Source organism: Macrotis lagotis, chromosome 3, assembly GCF_037893015.1.
Source record: "Macrotis lagotis isolate mMagLag1 chromosome 3, bilby.v1.9.chrom.fasta, whole genome shotgun sequence".
Classification (NCBI taxonomy): Eukaryota; Metazoa; Chordata; class Mammalia; order Peramelemorphia; family Peramelidae; genus Macrotis; species Macrotis lagotis.
The window spans coordinates 301,000,977-301,019,908 of record NC_133660.1 but is presented as its reverse complement, the minus strand read 5'-3'; the positions used below and the strand labels follow the sequence as shown (position 1 = coordinate 301,019,908).

The window sequence follows — 18,932 nt, the reverse complement described above, 5'->3', positions numbered from 1 at the left end:
AATCACAGTATCATAAATTATCACCAGTATCATGGCAGATCTAAAATTTATTCTCTGATTATTCAAATGTTCAATGCATTGGTACAGTGGATCTTGCTATGTCTTCAAATTTGGGAAGATCAAATTATGTATTTTTTACAGCTTGGTCTTAGAAATACAATGAAAATTAGGATCTTAATATTATTCTTGCATTTACTACTCGAATCCCTATCTTCATATGGTTTCATAAAGTGCTATATGTCTTTAAATGTTATGACAATTTTGAAAATGCCCAAGATTTCCATATTTCTCCATTAGTATGATAATTTAATAATAACATTGATTAAATTAATAGTAACATTGATTAAACATGACAAAGTAAAGATTAATACATTAATTTTGTTATGAAAACAATATGAACTATATCAGACATTTATTGTGATTATCAAATAGAAATGTGATAAAGAACTGTTTAAGGGAAAATGGAATAGTAAACTATTAAATATCAATAAGGTGAAAGATCTCCTTAAAAGGTTTTGAAAATGCCTTCTGGAAAACAAATATGAAGGGATGGAATATATTTTTAAAATATAAAAACAAATCTCCTGGACCTGGCTCCAACCCAAAACCAATTAACAGTCCTTTACACATGTAGCCAGTCAAAGCAAGAAACAATTAACACCAAGAAGAAGGAAGACAAAAAGGAAACAATAGAACTGACTACAAATTCAAGTATCCTGCCAAGTGGAAGTCATAAACTCAAATACTCAATTATATATATTGAAGGAATTTTGACAAGAGTCTAAGAAAATAATGTGTGAGCTTTGGTGTAAAGAGAATATTTTGGAATTTGATATTGGGTGGTGCAAACTTTGGATAATTGAACCTGAAGTACTGTTAAGGAAGTCCAATCAGACGAGATTTGTGGAGCAGAATAGAATGATATGCTGTCCCTTCCCTCTACACAAATTAAGACTTTTTCAGTCTTTATTAATCTCCTTTTTTTTTAGTTTTTTTTTTTTTTTGCAAGGCAAATGGGGTTAAGTGGCTTGCCCAAGGCCACACAGCTAGGTAATTATTAAGTGTCTGAGACCGGATTTGAACCACTCATGATCTAAATTCCCATAACTCAAATATAGAAAAGCAGAGGTTAAACTAGTTCCCTTGAATCCAATCCTACACTACTTATCATTTTGTATTAAAGGAAAAATAAACACACAGAGAAAGAGAAATAAATACAAGGAGAAAAAAGACATGGCGGGGGAAGACAGACAATAAAAGGGATCAGTAAAGACAGAAACAAAAAAAACAGAGTAATAAGACAAGGAGAAAGAAAGAAAGAAAGAAAGAAAGAAAGAAAGAAAGAAAGAAAGAAGGAAGGAAGGAAGGAAGGAAGGAAGGAAGGAAGGAAGGAAGGAAGGAAGGAAGGAAGGAAGGAAGGAAGGAAGGAAGGAAGGAAGGAAAGAAAGAAAGAAAGAAAGAAAGAAAGAAAGAAAGAAAGAAAGAAAGAAATAGGGAGTGAGAGACAGACAGAAAGACCAACTGACAGGCAGAGAGAGAGGTAGAGAGAGAAAAGAGAGACAGAAAGAAACAGAAACACAGTGAGAAAAATTAAATGAATTAAAAACAGAGAGAAAACATACACTTATGCAAGTTAGATCTCCCTAAAGGTTCTTCCTCCTCTGGCATTAAGTAAATTAATAAACTTATTTTTTTTTCTGGGTATGGTAGAATACCTGAGAGATTTATATAAATAAAGCATTTTCTCTTTAAAAAAAAAAAGAAAAATTTAAGGTCAAATAAGGTCGATTAAAATTGAACTACAGATAAAGGCCACATGGCAAAGATATTTGAACTGAATTAAAAATCTGTCTTCTACCTTTTCAAAAGGCATTGATATATCCCAACCCAAAGTACATCTAAGTGCATTCCCACTCTATCTAGTTATTTAATGATCATGTGCTTTGGGGGATGAGAAGAAACCTTATCAATAAATCATGATCCTTAGGGATTGTCCATTCCAAGAGATTTTAAAAGAAATAGAATCAAAGGAATAGATCATAAAATAAAAAGTATGTGTAAATTTGATATAATGCTAATTTATCTAAATTCTAATGATTTACATGCTTTTTTATCATTGGTGCTTTGCTGTTGTTTTGTCTGTGAATTAGTATAAAGAACTTCAGTAGAGCTAGGTGGCGTAGTGAATAAAGCACCGGCCTTGGAATCAGGAGTACCTGGGTTTAAATCCGGTCCCAGACACTTAATAATTACCTAGCTGTGTGGCCTTGGGCAAGCCACTTAACCTCATTTGCCTTGCAAAAACAAAAACAAAAACAAAAACAAAAAAAAAAAGAACTTCAGTAGAGAAAAATTATTTTGAAAAGCAGATTGGCAATTGTTCTGAAATTTAATATATTCTATTTCATTTTTGTTCATTTATTTTTTCCAACTATATGCAAAGACAGTGTGGAAAACTCAGTTTTTGAATTTTGACTTTTGAGTTTCACATTTATCTCACTCCCTCTCTTCCATACCGCCTTCCCCAGACAGAAAATCTAATACAGGCAAAACTATGTTAAGCATATATCCATATTAATCATGCTGTAAAAGAAGAATCATATCAAAAAGAGAAAATGAAACATTAGAGGAATAAAACCATACGTAAAACATCATTTTTTTAAAAAAATCAAGAATAGTAAACCTTGATTTGAATATAAATTCCATAATTCCTTCTTTACACATATCTTCCATCACAATGTTGGAATTGTCTTTGATTATTGTACTACTGAAATGAGCAGATGCAACATAGTTTATCATCACCCAGTATTGCTGTAAGCATGTAGAATGTTCTTCTGCTTCTCCTCACCTCACTTGGCATCAGTTCATGCTAGTTTTTCCAGGCTATTCTCAAGTCTCATCTTTCATGAATTCTTACAGAACAATAACACTTCATCATATTCATATACCACAATTTGCTTGGCCATTGCCTAACTGATGGGAATCTCCTCACTAAAATTTATCATTTTCAAGTTGCCTAAGGTTCCTATATTCTTAATGATTTAAGTTGGGTCAGTTAGACTGTATCTGTCAATGGTTATATTCAAATGTCTTTTTTCGTGATTCAATATGGTTTGAAATACACTTCTTAATACTTTGTTTAATTCATTTATTTAATAATTATATGGCACATTATTGATGCAAGAAATGCTTATTAGAGCGGAGTATTGGGATGCTGAATGTGATAATACAAATAATAACTTTAGAAAAAACTCCCTCCTTCCATTCTAATCTTAAATGGTTCAATGATCCAATTTTGATTGAGCCAAAATTAGTTAAGCATCTTTGTTTGCCTTCCAACTACAATTGCACCATCCATTAAGAAGTCTTTCTAAAACTCTGAAAAATATGGAAGCCACATAGTGAAGTCTACATGAATGTTTTAATCATTTGCTTGAACTAATTGCATGATGCACCTATATATATATATATATATATATATACATATATATGTATATATATATACATATACATCAATACATATACATATAAAATATAGATTAAAGTTTTAATAAATATATAAAAAATATAAAATATATCCTGAAGTAAGCAGCCTCATATATTGTGCACCAATCAATACTGAATGCAGTAGATGATTATATTTATCAGTTATCAGATAATTTTTGCTGTCAAGTACCACCCTTTCTAATCCCATGAAGGCATAGTTATGAACTGCGAAGTCATATTCCTATTTAGAATTTCAGAACAGCTTCAAGAACATATCAGCACATGAGTCTATTTCATAGATGACACAATTGAACAAACTCATATTTTTCCAGATGAAAAGGTGGATTCATGATGTCTTCTCATAAAACAAAAAGGAAAACAAATTTTGTGACATGAAGCCTCTTCTGCTGTCTCTCCCATATTTCCTAACAGTAACCTGTTAATAAATTTCAATAAGAGGAGGTGTATGATATATATGTACTTTATTTCAAGGTATTTCCAACAATTCTAAGAGTAATCGGTCTTCTTAAGCACAATGCTCATTGATTGAGTTGTGTCAATGGCATCTTTCTGGTCAGGAAATTTTCCAAGATAGGAGTCTAGAGAAGAGCAAACAGGTTTCCAGAGTTCTGGACAACATATGAAAATTGTCAATGAAAGACTCTTCTGGGATCTGTTTTCTAGCATTTTCTGATTTTTAAAGGTGTGAGATCAGGGAATAGATTCCCAGAAGGACCTCAAGGCAGTCTATGAAATTGTAGATTTGTAGTACAGTGATCAACTTTGGTGCAGGGGAAGTCATTTTAACTTTTCCTTTTTTGGGGGCGGGTCCAGTAAATTATATTCACCAGTTATCAGATATATTTTGCTGTCCAGTACAGCCCTCTCTACTCCCATGAATGCATAGTTATGAACTGCAAAGTCACATTCCTATTTACAATTTTAGAACAGCATTGAGAACATATCATCACATGAACATATTTGTAAGATAAGACAGTTGAAGAAAAAAATACAGAATATTCCTTTATCATTTTCTTCATATCTGAGTCAATCAAACCAATACCACCGGAGACACTTTATTTTTTAAGGAATAATTCATTTTGTTTACTCTACTGGCATATGATTATATTCTCCTTAGTTTAAATACCCCTTAGGTTTTATATTCTTATGAATATTGTCTAAAATGTTTGTGTCAGCACATACCTCACTTCTGAGGTACTGCAGTATTTAAATTTTTTGTTTTTCTGAAAACAATGAAAGGCTCTTCTGAAGAAAAGTGCTGGGGAGAATAGGCAACAAAAGTATATTCCATTTGCCTTTTAACCATACCATGGTATTCCCAAGGGCCATGTTGGGTGGGGTGGGGAATAGACCTCTCAAAAAATAGATTCTTGCTTTACATGAAATTATTAAATAATTTTCTTAAATATTATATATTTATATTTTAACATGCTTCAACTGGTTTTGGATATTGGGAAACATGAATAAGTTGAAATTCAAAAAAGTTAAATGGAAATTCTAGCACTTAATTGCAAAAATCAATTTTAGAATTATAAAACAAATGATGCATTTTCAGACTTCAGATATTTTAATAGAATAGACTGGGGATTTTTTTTTCTCACAGAATCAACATGGATAATTTTTGCTATGCCATTCTTAAAGTTTCTATAATTTTTAGGCTGCATCAGAGGTAAACCTGCTACAAACAGCAAGATATTAATTATATTGTACTTTCTCATTATCAGAACTTATCTTAAATATTTAAATCTTAGTTCCAAGATTTAAAATAAAAAGGTTTTGATAAGTTGAAGGATAGTGAGATTATGACAAACACTATCGTTAATAGCCCTCATTCTAAATTACCTAGGGATCACAAAATGTAAAAAGACCTAAGTGTCAAGGGAATGAAAAGACTCAAGGAAAGCATGATAATTTAAATTATATGAAGAGAAATGATATGGAAGAGATTTATAATGATGTGCAGAGTAAATAAATGCAGAATGAAAAGTAATAGGTAAATGAGTTAAAGAAGCAAATGGTGACTTGTAGTCAGAAGGAAAAACAAACTTTCTAAAAGTTAAAGTAATTCCAACTGAGATGGAAGAGTGAGACAGACAAAATCAAAACTACTTCCCATCATTCAATGCAGCCTCTCTTCAAGTGTTGAAAAAGTGTTTATCAATAAGTAAGTACTTGGGAGGAAGCAAGTAGAAAAAGGAACTATAAAAAATCAAAACATTCCTCCAACTCTCAAGGAAGCATATATTCCAACTAAGAATATAAATTATAAATTATTATAGATACAGATTATGTGCAAACTATTACAATATCATGTCAAAGGTAATGAGTAGGTGCCAATTCAGTTTATTGGGACCAGTAATGACTTTCTCCAGAGTATAGAAATTAACTTTCTTCAGAATACAGAAATATGGAAAACAAGAAGTCTAAACACGGAAGCAAAGAGGTGGAGATTGGGAAAAGAAACAGTCCAGACACTGGTGATGGGCAATGCAAATGGACTTAACGTAAGAAATTATTGGGGAAAAAGAAGTCGACAGGATACTGTGTGGAGGGAAATAAAGAATAAGAATATTGAAGCTAAGAATAGTAGAGAAGAAATGCAATTAGAAAAAGTAAGATAAAATTCATAACGTTACAGCTATTCTAGAGACTCTCCTTTAAATGTTTCCTTAAGGTTTATTACAATTTTTGAAAGTGTCAAATATTTAAGCAGTTTTAAAAATTGTATAACAAAAGAACATTAAATTATTGTTTTTTTAATCCTTTCAATTACATAAAATTTCAGCATATTAATAAATTACAAATGTGGAAAAATATTGTACTAGTCACCAATTCAGTAATAAAGGTATATAAACTGTGGTTCTTGCATTTCATCATTGTCATTTTTAGCTTTTAAAATAATCAACATATTCTCAATGAAGATTTATAGCTTTGTATTTATTTTTCTTCATATTATATTATTTTCTTATTGATTTATTTTTAAAAATGGATAATTTCAAAACCTGTTTATCTTCATTTTCTATTTGTAATTGAAAAAGGTTTTGTCTTGGCAAAGGATAAAGGAATAGTGAGATAAAGGAAAAGCATTATGAAATTAAAATAATTTTAATGCTGTTGCAAATGAAGAAAGAGAAAAATAAAGATCATATGTGAAAAAGATGAAATTGTCGCATGTCATCATTTCTTCAGAAAGTCAAATGAAAAATCAAAATAAAATTGTTTTATTTGAATATCAAAAATGTTTTTGTTAACCATACCTTCCTCATGGCATTCTTCCTTTCTGTATTTCTCAGTGTATAGATGAGAGGATTTAGCATGGGTGCTATGACTGTGTAAAACATGGAGAACTCCTTGTCATTTTGGCTGGCACTGGGAGGTGAAATATAGGTGGCAATACAGGGAACAAAGAACAAAACAACAACCATGATGTGGGAAGCACAGGTAGAGAGGGCTTTATGTCTAGCATCGGATGAATGGTTCCTAAGGTTGTATAATATAACAATATAAGATGCTACCAGAGCAAGAAAGGTGACCAAGGCAACCATCCCAGAATTTGCAATGACCAACATATTAGGGATGTACGTGTCACTACAGACAAGTTTTAAGAGGGCTTTCACATCACATATATAGTGATCTACTTGATTAGGACCGCAGAAAGGTAATCTAGCAACCATGAGCGTCAGATGAATAGAATGCCCAAAGGCCACCATCCAAGCCACCAACACCATTGCGTTACATTTCTGTTGATTCACTATGATCATGTAGTGTAAGGGTTTACAAATAGCAATATAGCGATCAAATGCCATGGATACCAAGATAAACATCTCAACAGCAGCCAAAAAGTGAGCAGTAAAGAGCTGAGTCATACAACTATTGAATGACAATGTTTTTTCCTTAGCAATTAAGTCCCTTATGAATCTAGGGACTATGGTGGTTGTATATGCCAGATCCATTATTGACAAGTGACACAGAAAATAGTACATTGGCTGTTGAATCAGATGGCTACATATGATGGTGATGAAGATAATGAAGTTTCCTAGGAAAATGGCTAAATAACAGATCAAAAAGATTATAAAACACAGCCCTTTGAGGTCCTTATTCACGAAAAGTCCCAAGAGAACAAATTCTGTGATGTTCTGATTTTCCATATGTTTCAAATACTTTAGAAATATCCAGGCCACATTTCTGGTCAAATATGCAGGAAAATTTTAATTCATCTGAAATCACATAGAGTATCATAAATTATCACCAGCATCATGGTATATGAGTGTACAGTGCATTATTAGAGTTCATCCTGTTATATTTTTACATTTGAGAAGATGAAGGTGTTTTTTTTTGACTGGGTCTTAGAAATTCATTGAAAATTAGGAGCTCAACAGTTTTTTTGCTCCTACTACTAAAATCCTTTTCTGCACATAGTTGCATATGGGTTCATATGTCTTTAAGAATTATAACAATTTTGAAAAAAATCCCTAAGGATTACATATTTTTCCTTTGGGGCAATAATTTAATAATAAAATTTAATCACTATATAGATTTTTTAGTTGATTTTTCTTTTGCAAGGCAATGGGATTAAGTGGCTTGCCCAAGGTCACACAGCTTGATAATTATTAAGTGTCTGAGGAACACAGGTCCTCCTGATCCAGGGCTGGTCCTCTATACACAGCACCACCCAGCTGCCCAACTATACAGACTTAAACATGACAGAAACAAAGATTGATATATATTGATTCAGAAATGAAAACAATATGGAAATATAACATTAATTGTGATTATCAAATAGTTGTATGACAAAATAAAGAAATGTTTAGGGATAAAGAGAATACTAAGCTATTATATATCAATAAGATTTAAGATCTCCCAAAATGATTTGCAAATGCCTTTCAGAATCAAATATAAAAGGAAGGAAAATATTTTTAAAATATAAAAATAAATAATTTTATCCTCTACCTGGCTTACACCCAAAGTCAATTAACAGTCTTTTACTCATTTTAGGTAGCCAACACATGAACCAATTAACACAAGGAAGAAGGAAGACATAAAAAGAAAACCATAGAACTAGCCCCCAAATTCAAATGTCCTACCAAGTGAAAGTCACAAACTCAAATGCTCAATTATATCTTAAAGAGATTTTAACATGGATCCACAAAAAACAATGTGGGGGTTTTGCTGTAGAGAGAAGATTTTGGAATTTGATATTGAGATTTAGAAAATTTGGGCAATTGAAACTGATGCATTTGTAAGGGAATTTGATCAGTCTCGATTTGGGGAGTCAGATGAAATGATGTGCTGTCCCTTCCCTCTCTGGCAGTCAAGACCTTTCCAATCTTTATGAATCTTCTTTTTATGTATGCTGGATGTATCAATATTACTCTTATTCTCCTCCAGGTAAAGGATTTTCCAGCTCCCTTTCCTCCTTTTTATTCTCTTTTATTTGTCTCTCTCTCCCTTCAATTCTTATGTCAGTTGTTCCTTAGATAAATGATTTATCAGGTTATTTCATTCCATGCACTGAAATTTCAAGATTTTAACCTCCTATTGCATGATCTTCTATTATCCTACTTTAGTCATAAAATTGAAGCTCCTTTTTCAAATTTTTTTTTGGTGGGGGAGAAAATCTGTGAAGATCTTTCTAACAAACAATTTCACAATCAAAATTTGGAAGCACATAGCAGAGAATAACATCTTAGTAGGCTAAGAGAACCACATTTCAATTGCTAAGCACTATATATTGTAGAAGATTCCCGAAACCTGAATCTGATTCTGAGGAGTGTACTTACAATACTTTTAGCTTTCTTGATTCAGACAATTTGAGATATTGAATCTAGGTCAATCTTGTACATTTTTCTTATTATATCTTAGCACTTACCTTTGGGTGGATACAGTCAAGGCAGCCATAAAGTAAGAGGTGAGTAAATAAAGAATTATAACTAATTTTGGGGAAAGAGATGAAGGAACCTATGTTGGAAGGAACCATAAAGTAAATCGTTAACAATTTCCTTCATTTTGTCTTAAAGCGAAAGTTGAGACTACAAATCAGGAAACATTGTATAAATTCCCACAACAATGAAGCAGAAAGGCAAAATTTAAACTAGTGTCCTAGAGTCCAAGCCTACCCTGTCTACCATTTTGTATTAAAGAAACAGATACAATCAGAGAAAGAGCAACAAAGACAAAGAAAAAAAAAAGAGATAAGAGATAGAGACAGATAAGGAAGGTGAAAGACAAACAGAATAAGGGAGAACCAAAGGCAAAAACTGAGAATGGAGAGTAATAGGAAGAGGGAAGCAGGAAAGAGAATGTGATAATAAAGATCAAGAGACACAGAGGTCAAGGTAAAGAGTCAGAGAGACAGAGAAAAAAGAGACAGAAGCAGCAACTGACAGAGGGAGACTGATAAAGCACAATAAAGTCAGAGAGAAAGACATATACATTTATGCATGTTATATCTTCTTAAAGGCCCTTCCTACTCTGTCATTCAGTGAGTAATTAATCTTACTTTTTTTCCTTGCTATGGGAGAATTATCAAGAGATTTAGATAAATATGATATTTTCACTGACAAGAAGGGAAAAAAAGACCAAATTATTTCTTGGAAAAAAGGCAGATAAAAAGTTGAGCTAAAAGAAATGACCATTTGGCAAATATAATAAATCAAATTGTAAATATATTTTCTTCATTTAGGAGAGATATTAATATTTCCTGACATAATTTACATCTACTTGCATTCCCACTCAACCTAGTTAATTAATATGCTTTGGGAACAAAGAGAAAGCTTATCACTAAGACATGCCTTTTAGAGACTGACTGAATATTTTAGGAGTAGGACTTTAAAAGAAAGAGAAAGGAATAGATCATAAATTAATAATTATTCATTGAAATGACATAATATTTACTTCTCTCAATTCCATTGATTTACTTGAATTTTTTTTTATAATTGCTGCTGTGGTGTTTTTCCTGGGTTTTTGAATAGAGAACTTAAATGAAGAAAAGTCCTTTTGCTAAGACAGAGTGACATTTGTTGTGAAATTTATCATCTTTTTAAATATTTTTTATTTATTTTCCCAATTATATTCAAAGATAACTTCAACTATAATTTTGGTAGGGTTGTGCATTTCACATTTTTCTCCCTCCTCTTTCCTCCTCTCCAGCCCAAGAGAAAACAGTCTAATATAAGTTATATATGTATATCCTATGTTAAACATATAGCCATATTAATCATGCTATAAAAGAAAAATCAAATCAAAAAGAGAAAATAAAGCATTAGAGGTAAAAAAAATTCATTAGATTACTTTGAAAAATTTAAGATGATAAACTCTGGCCTGAATTTAACACTATTATTCCTTTTCTGAACATGAATGATATTTTCTATCACAAGTCTTTTATAATTGTCTTTTATCACTGTACTGCTGAATTGAGCAAGTTCATCTTAGCTGATCAGCATATAATGTTGCTGTTTGTGTGTAAAAGGTTTTGATTCTACTCACTATAATCAGCATCAGTTCATGCATTTCTTTCCAGGTTATTCAGAAGTTCCATCCTCATTATTTCTTATAAAATAGTAATTCATCACATTCAAAAACTCCAATTTGCTCAGCCATTCCCTAAATGGTGGACATCACCTCAATGAAATTTATAATTTTAAAGTTGCCTAAGGTACAAAGATCTTAAAAACTTTAGCTTAGGTTATCCAGACAAAATCTGTCAGTAGTTACAATTAATTTTTTTTTCCCCTGAATCTACACTTTCTGAAACCTTGTGTTATTCAGTCATTTAATAATTGTTTGCCACATTATTGCTGCATTAAAAATGCTTACTTGGGCAAAGCATTATGGTGGTTCTGAGTGATATAAAACATTTTGTTTAAACTCCTTCCTTCCATACTTTAATCTTAAATGATTCAATTCCCCAATTTTGCTTCAACTAAGGTTACTTAATGACCTTTTTTCACATTCAAGCTAAATTTGTACCACCCATTAAGAAACCTTGACAAATTCCTGACTGATCTGAGTCTCCGTAAGAGTAGAGTCCATAAAGTGAAGTCTACACAACAATTTTAATCCTTTGAACTAATTCCATGATATACCCAATCCATGACTATATTAAAGGATATTTCAACAAACATATATAAAAATAGTAAATTATATGCTAAGGTAAGCAATTTCACATAGTGCACCAGGCAATACAGTATTAAAAGTAATGAATTGCAAAAGTACATAGATAGGAACTTACATTTTTCTCATTGAAAAGACTGATTCATTCATGATTTCCTCTCATAAAAGAAACAGAAAAGAAAATCAAACTTTGAATTATAAAAACTATTTTGCTGATTCTCCCATATTTCCTAACAGATACCTTTTTAGATGTCTCAAAAAGAGGAGGTGTGTGATACATAGATATTTCATTTAAAAGAATTTTCATCAACTGTTAGAGGAATAGGTCTTCTTCAGAGCAGTGCTCATTCACTGGGGTTGTGTTAAAGGCATCTTCTTGTCAAGAAATATTCCTTTTTCTCCAAGATAAGTGTCTAGAAGAAGACACACAGATGTCCAAACTTCTAGACAACTCATCAAAACTTTCAATAAAAGAAACATCTAGGGATCTGTTTTCTAGCATTCTCTGATGTTTAAGGTATTTGTGTGATCAGGGGATAGACTCCCCGAGGTATTTCAAAGCAACCTGCTAAACTGTAGATTTGTAGTACAGTGATAAACTTTGGTGAAGGGGAAGTCATTATTTTTTCCTTGTCTTTTTTGGATCCAATCAGGTATGTTCACTAGTTATCAGACAAATTTTGGCATCTAGTTCCATTCCTTCCAATCCCATGGATAAATACACAGGCACTCCTAAGACACATTACTACTTAGAATATTAGAATATCATATGTGTTTGTTGTTTAGATGGTGCAATTGAAGATAGAAACAGAGGCCTTTTCTTTATTCTTTAACTCATATCTAAGTCAAGTCAATACCTTTGGAGGCATGGCAACCTTTTATAGAATCATTTGCTTTTTGATTTTTATTTTCTTTTGTTTAAAATCTTATAAGATTCCATATTGCTTTTTTGAATATTAACTAAGGAGTAGGGCTCACCCAATAGGTTTCCTCATACCTACAGTTCTATAGTATTTGACAGTTGTTTCCTCTGCTTGGCAGCAATGAAAATCTCCATTAAAAAGATATTGAGGGAAAAAAGATATTGGATAAATGGACTAGAAAAGTGTATTCTGTTTCCCTTTGTACCACATAATGGCATCACCACGGGATATGGGGGGGGCAAGGAATAGCTGTTCTAATTAATACTTAGGGATTTCCTGTACTTTGCTTTCATTTTGTCAATTAATTGTCAATTACAATTTTTTAATTTTTTAAAAAATTATTTATTTAAGAAAATGGGATCAAATGACTGGCTCAAAAACAAATAGCTAGGCAATTATTAAGTGTCAGAGTACAAATCTGAACTCAGGTTGTCCTGATTCCACAGTCATGTTCTGTCCACTGCACCACTCAGCTGCCCCTCAATTCCATTTTCAAATGATTCATTTGAATTTGGACATTGGGCTACATTGACTACATAGAAATTCAATAAGAATAAATGTAATTTTAAGTACTTTGTTCAAAAAAATAAATAAATCCAAAACAAAGGATGCATATTTAGACCAGAATTGTTTTAATAATATAGTTTGGTTCTTCTTCAGAGCAGTGTTCATTCACTGGAATGTGTCAAAGAGAACTTTTGGTCAAGCTCAACATGGGCCATTTTTATAAAACTTCTGTGATTTTAGTTGTATGTAGAGTAGCCAGGTACAAGAAGCTATTAAGTCTAGTGTATCATGGTTTGTCAAGATTTATCTAATGTGTTCAAGTCTTAGTTCCAAAGTTTAAAAAGGATATAGATAAGCTAAAAGATGGTGATACCAGGGCAGCTAAGCATGATGAATAGACCTTATTCTAAGTCACTGAGGACCACATAAAGCAACTGGATAACAAAGATCTGGGAAATAAAAGACTCAAGATGTGCATAAAAATTTCAAATATATGGAGTGATGTCATATGAAAAAAGAGCATATATAATCTATGTAACTTCTCTATATTCATCTATCTACTTATCTAAGTGAATTTGTCATATGGAAGATATATATGAATATATTACATATATACATACACACAAATACATATACATTAATATTTATATATGCACACAAATATATTGCTATGTAGCTCAAAACTGTTCTCCAGGGCAGCTAGGTGGTGCAGTGGATAGAGCACCAGCCCTGGAGTCAGGAGTACCTGAGTTCAAATCTGACCTCAAACACAATAATTACCTAGCTGTGTGGCCTAGGGCAAACCACTTCACCCTGTTTGCCTTGCAAAAACCTAAAAACAAAAACAAAAACAAAAAAAAAAACTTCACCAGAAAGTTTGGTTCAGTTTACATTTACACCAACAGAGTATTAATGTACCAGTTTTGCCTCATTGTCATCAACTCTGATCAATTTTTTTCTCATATTAACTAATCTGATAGGTGTGAGTTTATAACTCAAAATTGTTTTAATTTGCATTTGTCTAATCAATAATGATTTAATCATTTCATATTCCTAAGATAGCTTTAATTTCTTCATCTGAAAATTGCCTAATCATATCCATTGGGGAATTCTTATAAATTTGTCTTTGTTCTCTATATATTTGAGAAACAAGCCCTTTATCAAGGACACTAAATGTCAAAATTTTGTCCTACCTTATTGTATTCCTTTTAATCTTGGTTCATTGGTTTTGTCTGTATAAAAATTTTTCAAGTTAACATAATAAAAATTATCCATTTTGCATTTTATAATGGTTTCTTATCTTTTGTTTAGCCATAAATGCCTCCAATTTCCACAGATCTGACAGATAAACTATGCATGGTTCTCCTTACTGCCTTATGGTATCACTCTTTTTGTTAGGTTTTTTTGTTTTTGGTTATTACAAGGCAATGTGGTTAAGGGACTTGCCAAGGGGCACAGAACTGGATAATTATTATGTGTCTGAGACTGGATATGAACTCAGGTCCTCCTGACTTCAGGGCCCATGCTCTGTGCACTGCACCACCTAGCTTCCCTGTATCACTCTTTATGTGTAAAGGCCACACTAATTTCAAACTTAGGCTGGAATAAAGTGTGAGATGTGGTTCTATGCCTAATTCTAACAGTTAACAAAGAGTGAAGTGTTATCCCAGAAGCTGGAGTCTTTGAATTTATCAAATAATAGAAAACTATAGTCATTCAGTACTACTTCTTTTGTACCTAATCTATTTCACTGATCCACCAAACTATTTCTTAACCAGTCAGAAACCATGGATGACAATGCCTTCATAATATAATTTTAGGTGTGGTACAGGTCAGTTATCTTACTTTTCATTTTTTTCTTGATATTTTTGACATTTTTTCCTCCAGAAGAATTTTGCTAAGTTTTTCCTAGCTCACTAAAATAGTGTTTTGGTAGTTTGATTGGTATGGCACTGACTAAACAATTTAATTTAGGTAGAATTAGCATTTTTATTACATTACCTAGGCAAATTAATGAACAACTGATACTTTTTCTTATTATTTAGATACGATTTTATTTGTGTGAAAACTCTTTTATAGTTATTTTCATATATTCTCATTTTGTCTTGGTAGTATTCTTCCAAGTATTTTATATAGTCCATAGATACTTTAAATGAATTTTTCTAACTCTTGCTGCTGGGCAGTCTATGAAATTAATAAAAATAAAGCGAATGTATGTGAGTTTATTTTCTATCCTGTAGCATTATTAAAGTTGATAATTGTTTCAAGTAATTTTTTTAGCAGATTTCCTAGGATTCTCTAAGTATGTCATCTGCAAACAGAGTTTTGTTTCCTCATTGCCTATTGTAATTCCTATCATTTCTTTTTGTTTCCCCTTTTATAGCTAAAGTTAACATTTTTAATGCTGTACAGAGTTGGAGTGGAGATGATGGGCATCCTTGTTCACCCCTAATCTTTTTGAGAAAGTTTTTAGCTTATCTCTACAACATATAATGCTTACTGATTAGGGCAGCTAGGTAATATTGTGAACAGAGCACTGGTTTTAGAATCAGGAGGATGGGAATTCAAATCAATTGACACTTACTAACTGTGTGACTTTGGACAACTCACATCCAGGGGCTGATTGCCTTGCATCCAGGGTCATCTCCAGTAGTCCTGATTCATATCTGGCTACTGAACTCAGATGACTCAGGAGGAAAAAGTGAAACAGGTGACCTTGCAAAGTAACCCCTTACTCAAATACTCTTCATGAGTTTGTCACTATATAACCTCCCTGATGTGGTCTTCTATGAGAATGAAGGAAAAATATTATTATTATTATTATTATTATTATTATTATTTTTATTTTTATTTTTATTACTACTAATAATAATTTTATTATTATTAAAATGTCCTGATAATTTTAAGTAGATACTGTATATCATTTTAAGGAAAAACTCCATTTATTCCTTTGCTCTCTCATGATTTTAATAGGAATAGATCCTGCATTTAAAAAAAAAAACCTTTTCTATCAACTAATTAAATAATAATATCTTTTGGATAGTTTTGTTAAGGAGCTGTAATGTCTTTGCTAAATGTAATTTTAAAAGTTTGTATCAATAATCATTCAGGAAATTGATCTATTAATTTTCTTTTTTTGTTTTGATTCTTTCTGATTTACATATCAGCAATCCAGGATCAGGGTGAGTAATCATTGGCAGCAGTGGAAGTTTACAGATCTCATACAGATATTTTTTACTTTGCATTTTCCTAATCAATACTGTTTAATTTTTTTTTTTAATTTGAGTAGAGACAGCTTTAATTTCTTCATCTGAAAATGTTCATATTGGTTTTCCACTTATAAATTGGTGAATGAGTGGTCTTCTTATAAATTTGATTCCCTTCTCTTTTTATTCATAAAGGAGAGCTTTATCATAAACACTGGCTATAAAAATTGTTTCCCAGTTTTCTGCTTTCCTTCTCATCTTGTTGCCATTGTTTTGCTTGACTGATATCATTTTAGTTTTATAATAAAATTATCGTCTTGTCCTTCATAACGGTGTCTATCTCGTTTGTTAGCAAATTCTATACTTTACCATATATCTGACAGGAAATCTAGTCCCTTCTCCCCTAATTTACTTATGGCATCACCCTTTATGTCTAAGTTATGTATCCATGTTTGCTTTAACATGGCAAATAGTCTGATAATATTATTAATTTTTGCTATCCTTTGCCATAATACTACCTCTATTTACTACTGTGTTTAGCATACCTAATCTATTATCTTGATGTACGAAATATTTATGATGATTGATAGTTTTTTAAATTTAGTTCTATAGCTGGTAATACTGTGCCGCATTCCTTGGCAATCTGCTAATTAATTCTCTTGATATTAGCGACCTTTTGTTCTTCTAGAAAAATTTTATTTGTCCTATTTCTTTTTTTCTTTTTTTTTTAGGTTTTTGCTAGGCAATGGGGTTAAGTGGCTTGCCCAAGGCCACACAGCTAGGTAATTATTAAGTGTCTGAGGCCAGATTTGAACTCAGGTACTCCTGACTTCAGGGCCAGTGGTCTATCCACTGCACCACCTAGCTGCCCCTATTTTTCCTATTTCTATAATGGATTTTGAGAAACTTGATTGCCAAGACATGGATAAATAAATTTAGCTGGGTACAATTTTCACTTTTATTACAATAGCTTGAAAAATCCATGAACAATTAATATTTTTTCCAATTATTTACATATTAGAAAGCATTACTTAATACACATATTTTAAACTTTAGTCAAAACATTTAGAATTAAGGAAATGAACAGAAGTTTCAAAAAATACAAATATGGAATTCTGTTAAAGGAAGAAATCCTTATTGCAAATAGCTAACCAAAGGTTGAATGAAGTAGTTTGTATGAATACTTTCTATATTGTGACTTCTTTCTACTTTCAAAAAGGACTTTAAATAAGGCTAAGCACCTCATTCTCATGAATATTGTGGAGACTATGGTGCTTCAGGTATGATTTAAATTAGATTGTCCTTTGTATTCTGTCCTTATCTGTATTTCTGTGAAGCCATTCACCAAGATTCATTGATATAGCATAAGTATTTACCAATATCTTTGTCTTTACCAATAATCCAATCAATATTCAGATTGAACTCTAGGTCATATCTTGCCCTAAGTAATTCTTGAAACCTAGTGTTTTCTTCCTCATTCCTCAATGAGTCCCTTCCATAGAGTTCCAGATATAATGCCAAGCCTCATTTAGGCACAGAAAACTAGCCATCTTGCTACAGGAAAATTCCCTATAAAGAAAACTTGAACCTGACCCACAGTTTTCAATAGCTGTTTCAGTATTGGCGAAAAGCCATACATTAACCCTCATATTTGTCATTGCACAATTTTAATTTGATGTCTTTATGTTAAAGTTTTCTTTAGGTTTAGTCTCCCTAAATGCCTCTCCCTTCTCATCAGCATAGCAAGTTGAGGAGAAGTCTGTCTTGTGTCTAGCTTGTGAATGGATGAACATTCCTCTTTCCCTTTTACCTGGAACTCAACTCTCACTTGTAACTCCAAAAACATGTAGCGTAAAGAGCTGCCCTGTCCCAGTCAAGTTCTCTTGGTAAGTTCAACTAAATTGAGAGTACCAGGTACCATAAACTTTTGGGTGAGTTGAGGGAGGTGTATGTCTACTCCAGGCTTGAGAAGACTTCCCTCAGAATGGGCTGATAAGAATATTTGTTTCCCAAATCATGAGGAGCACAGCTGTAACAGGTGCTGTGGAAGACTATAAACCATAGTCAAATATCATAGATGCACAAGTCTTTCATTGCATTCTTAGAGATCAACATGCATTTTGGTTTTGGATTTGCCTCTGGGTTTTTGATGACTCTGGAAGAGAGTGAGGTTCATGTTTTTGTGACAGGCAGCCTCTCTCCCTCCCCATCATCTCCCTTATTGCTACTTCCTTTCCAAAACCATCCCATGCTTTGTAGCGCTGTACTTATTCATTATTTGTCTCTCTATTCAGTACTCAAAGAATCAGATGTGCTTGCCCCAATTTTATAATTTAATAATTTTATGAATTAATTATCAATTCAATTTAAGGCCTGAAAGTTTTCACATGGAATAAGGAAATATATTTCATTTTTTTGTCATTATTGCAATTCTGAGATATTATCTTATTCAAAAAATATTTAATTAGTATAAATTCTCTCTATATATTTTTAAATGTATATATGTATGTATGTGTGTTTGTTTATAGCAATCTCAAAGCCTAACCTAAGCTGTTCAAAAGGAGACCATTCAGAGGACAATATACTATTCCCCCCATTACAAAAATTAGAAAATAAAGATACTGGGAGGATCCTGGACTAGACACAGAGGATAAGGAGCATAAAAAGGCTTTGTAAG

At 32.1% G+C, this 18,932-nt stretch overlaps 1 protein-coding gene across 1 annotated transcript; it reads right to left on the bottom strand.

The window, feature by feature from the left end:
• Nucleotides 1-6,728: 6,728 nt before the first annotated feature.
• LOC141516988 (olfactory receptor 4P4-like) lies at nucleotides 6,729-7,655 on the bottom strand. The gene has a single exon (XM_074227933.1). The coding sequence runs from the start codon at nucleotides 7,653-7,655 to the stop codon at nucleotides 6,729-6,731; it is 927 nt and encodes a 308-aa protein (XP_074084034.1).
• Nucleotides 7,656-18,932: the final 11,277 nt, after the last annotated feature.

Coding starts and splice junctions, on each gene's coding strand:
- LOC141516988 (XM_074227933.1), bottom strand. CDS start 7,655: ATGGAAAATCAGAACATCACAGAATTTGTTCTCTTGGGACTTTTCGTG.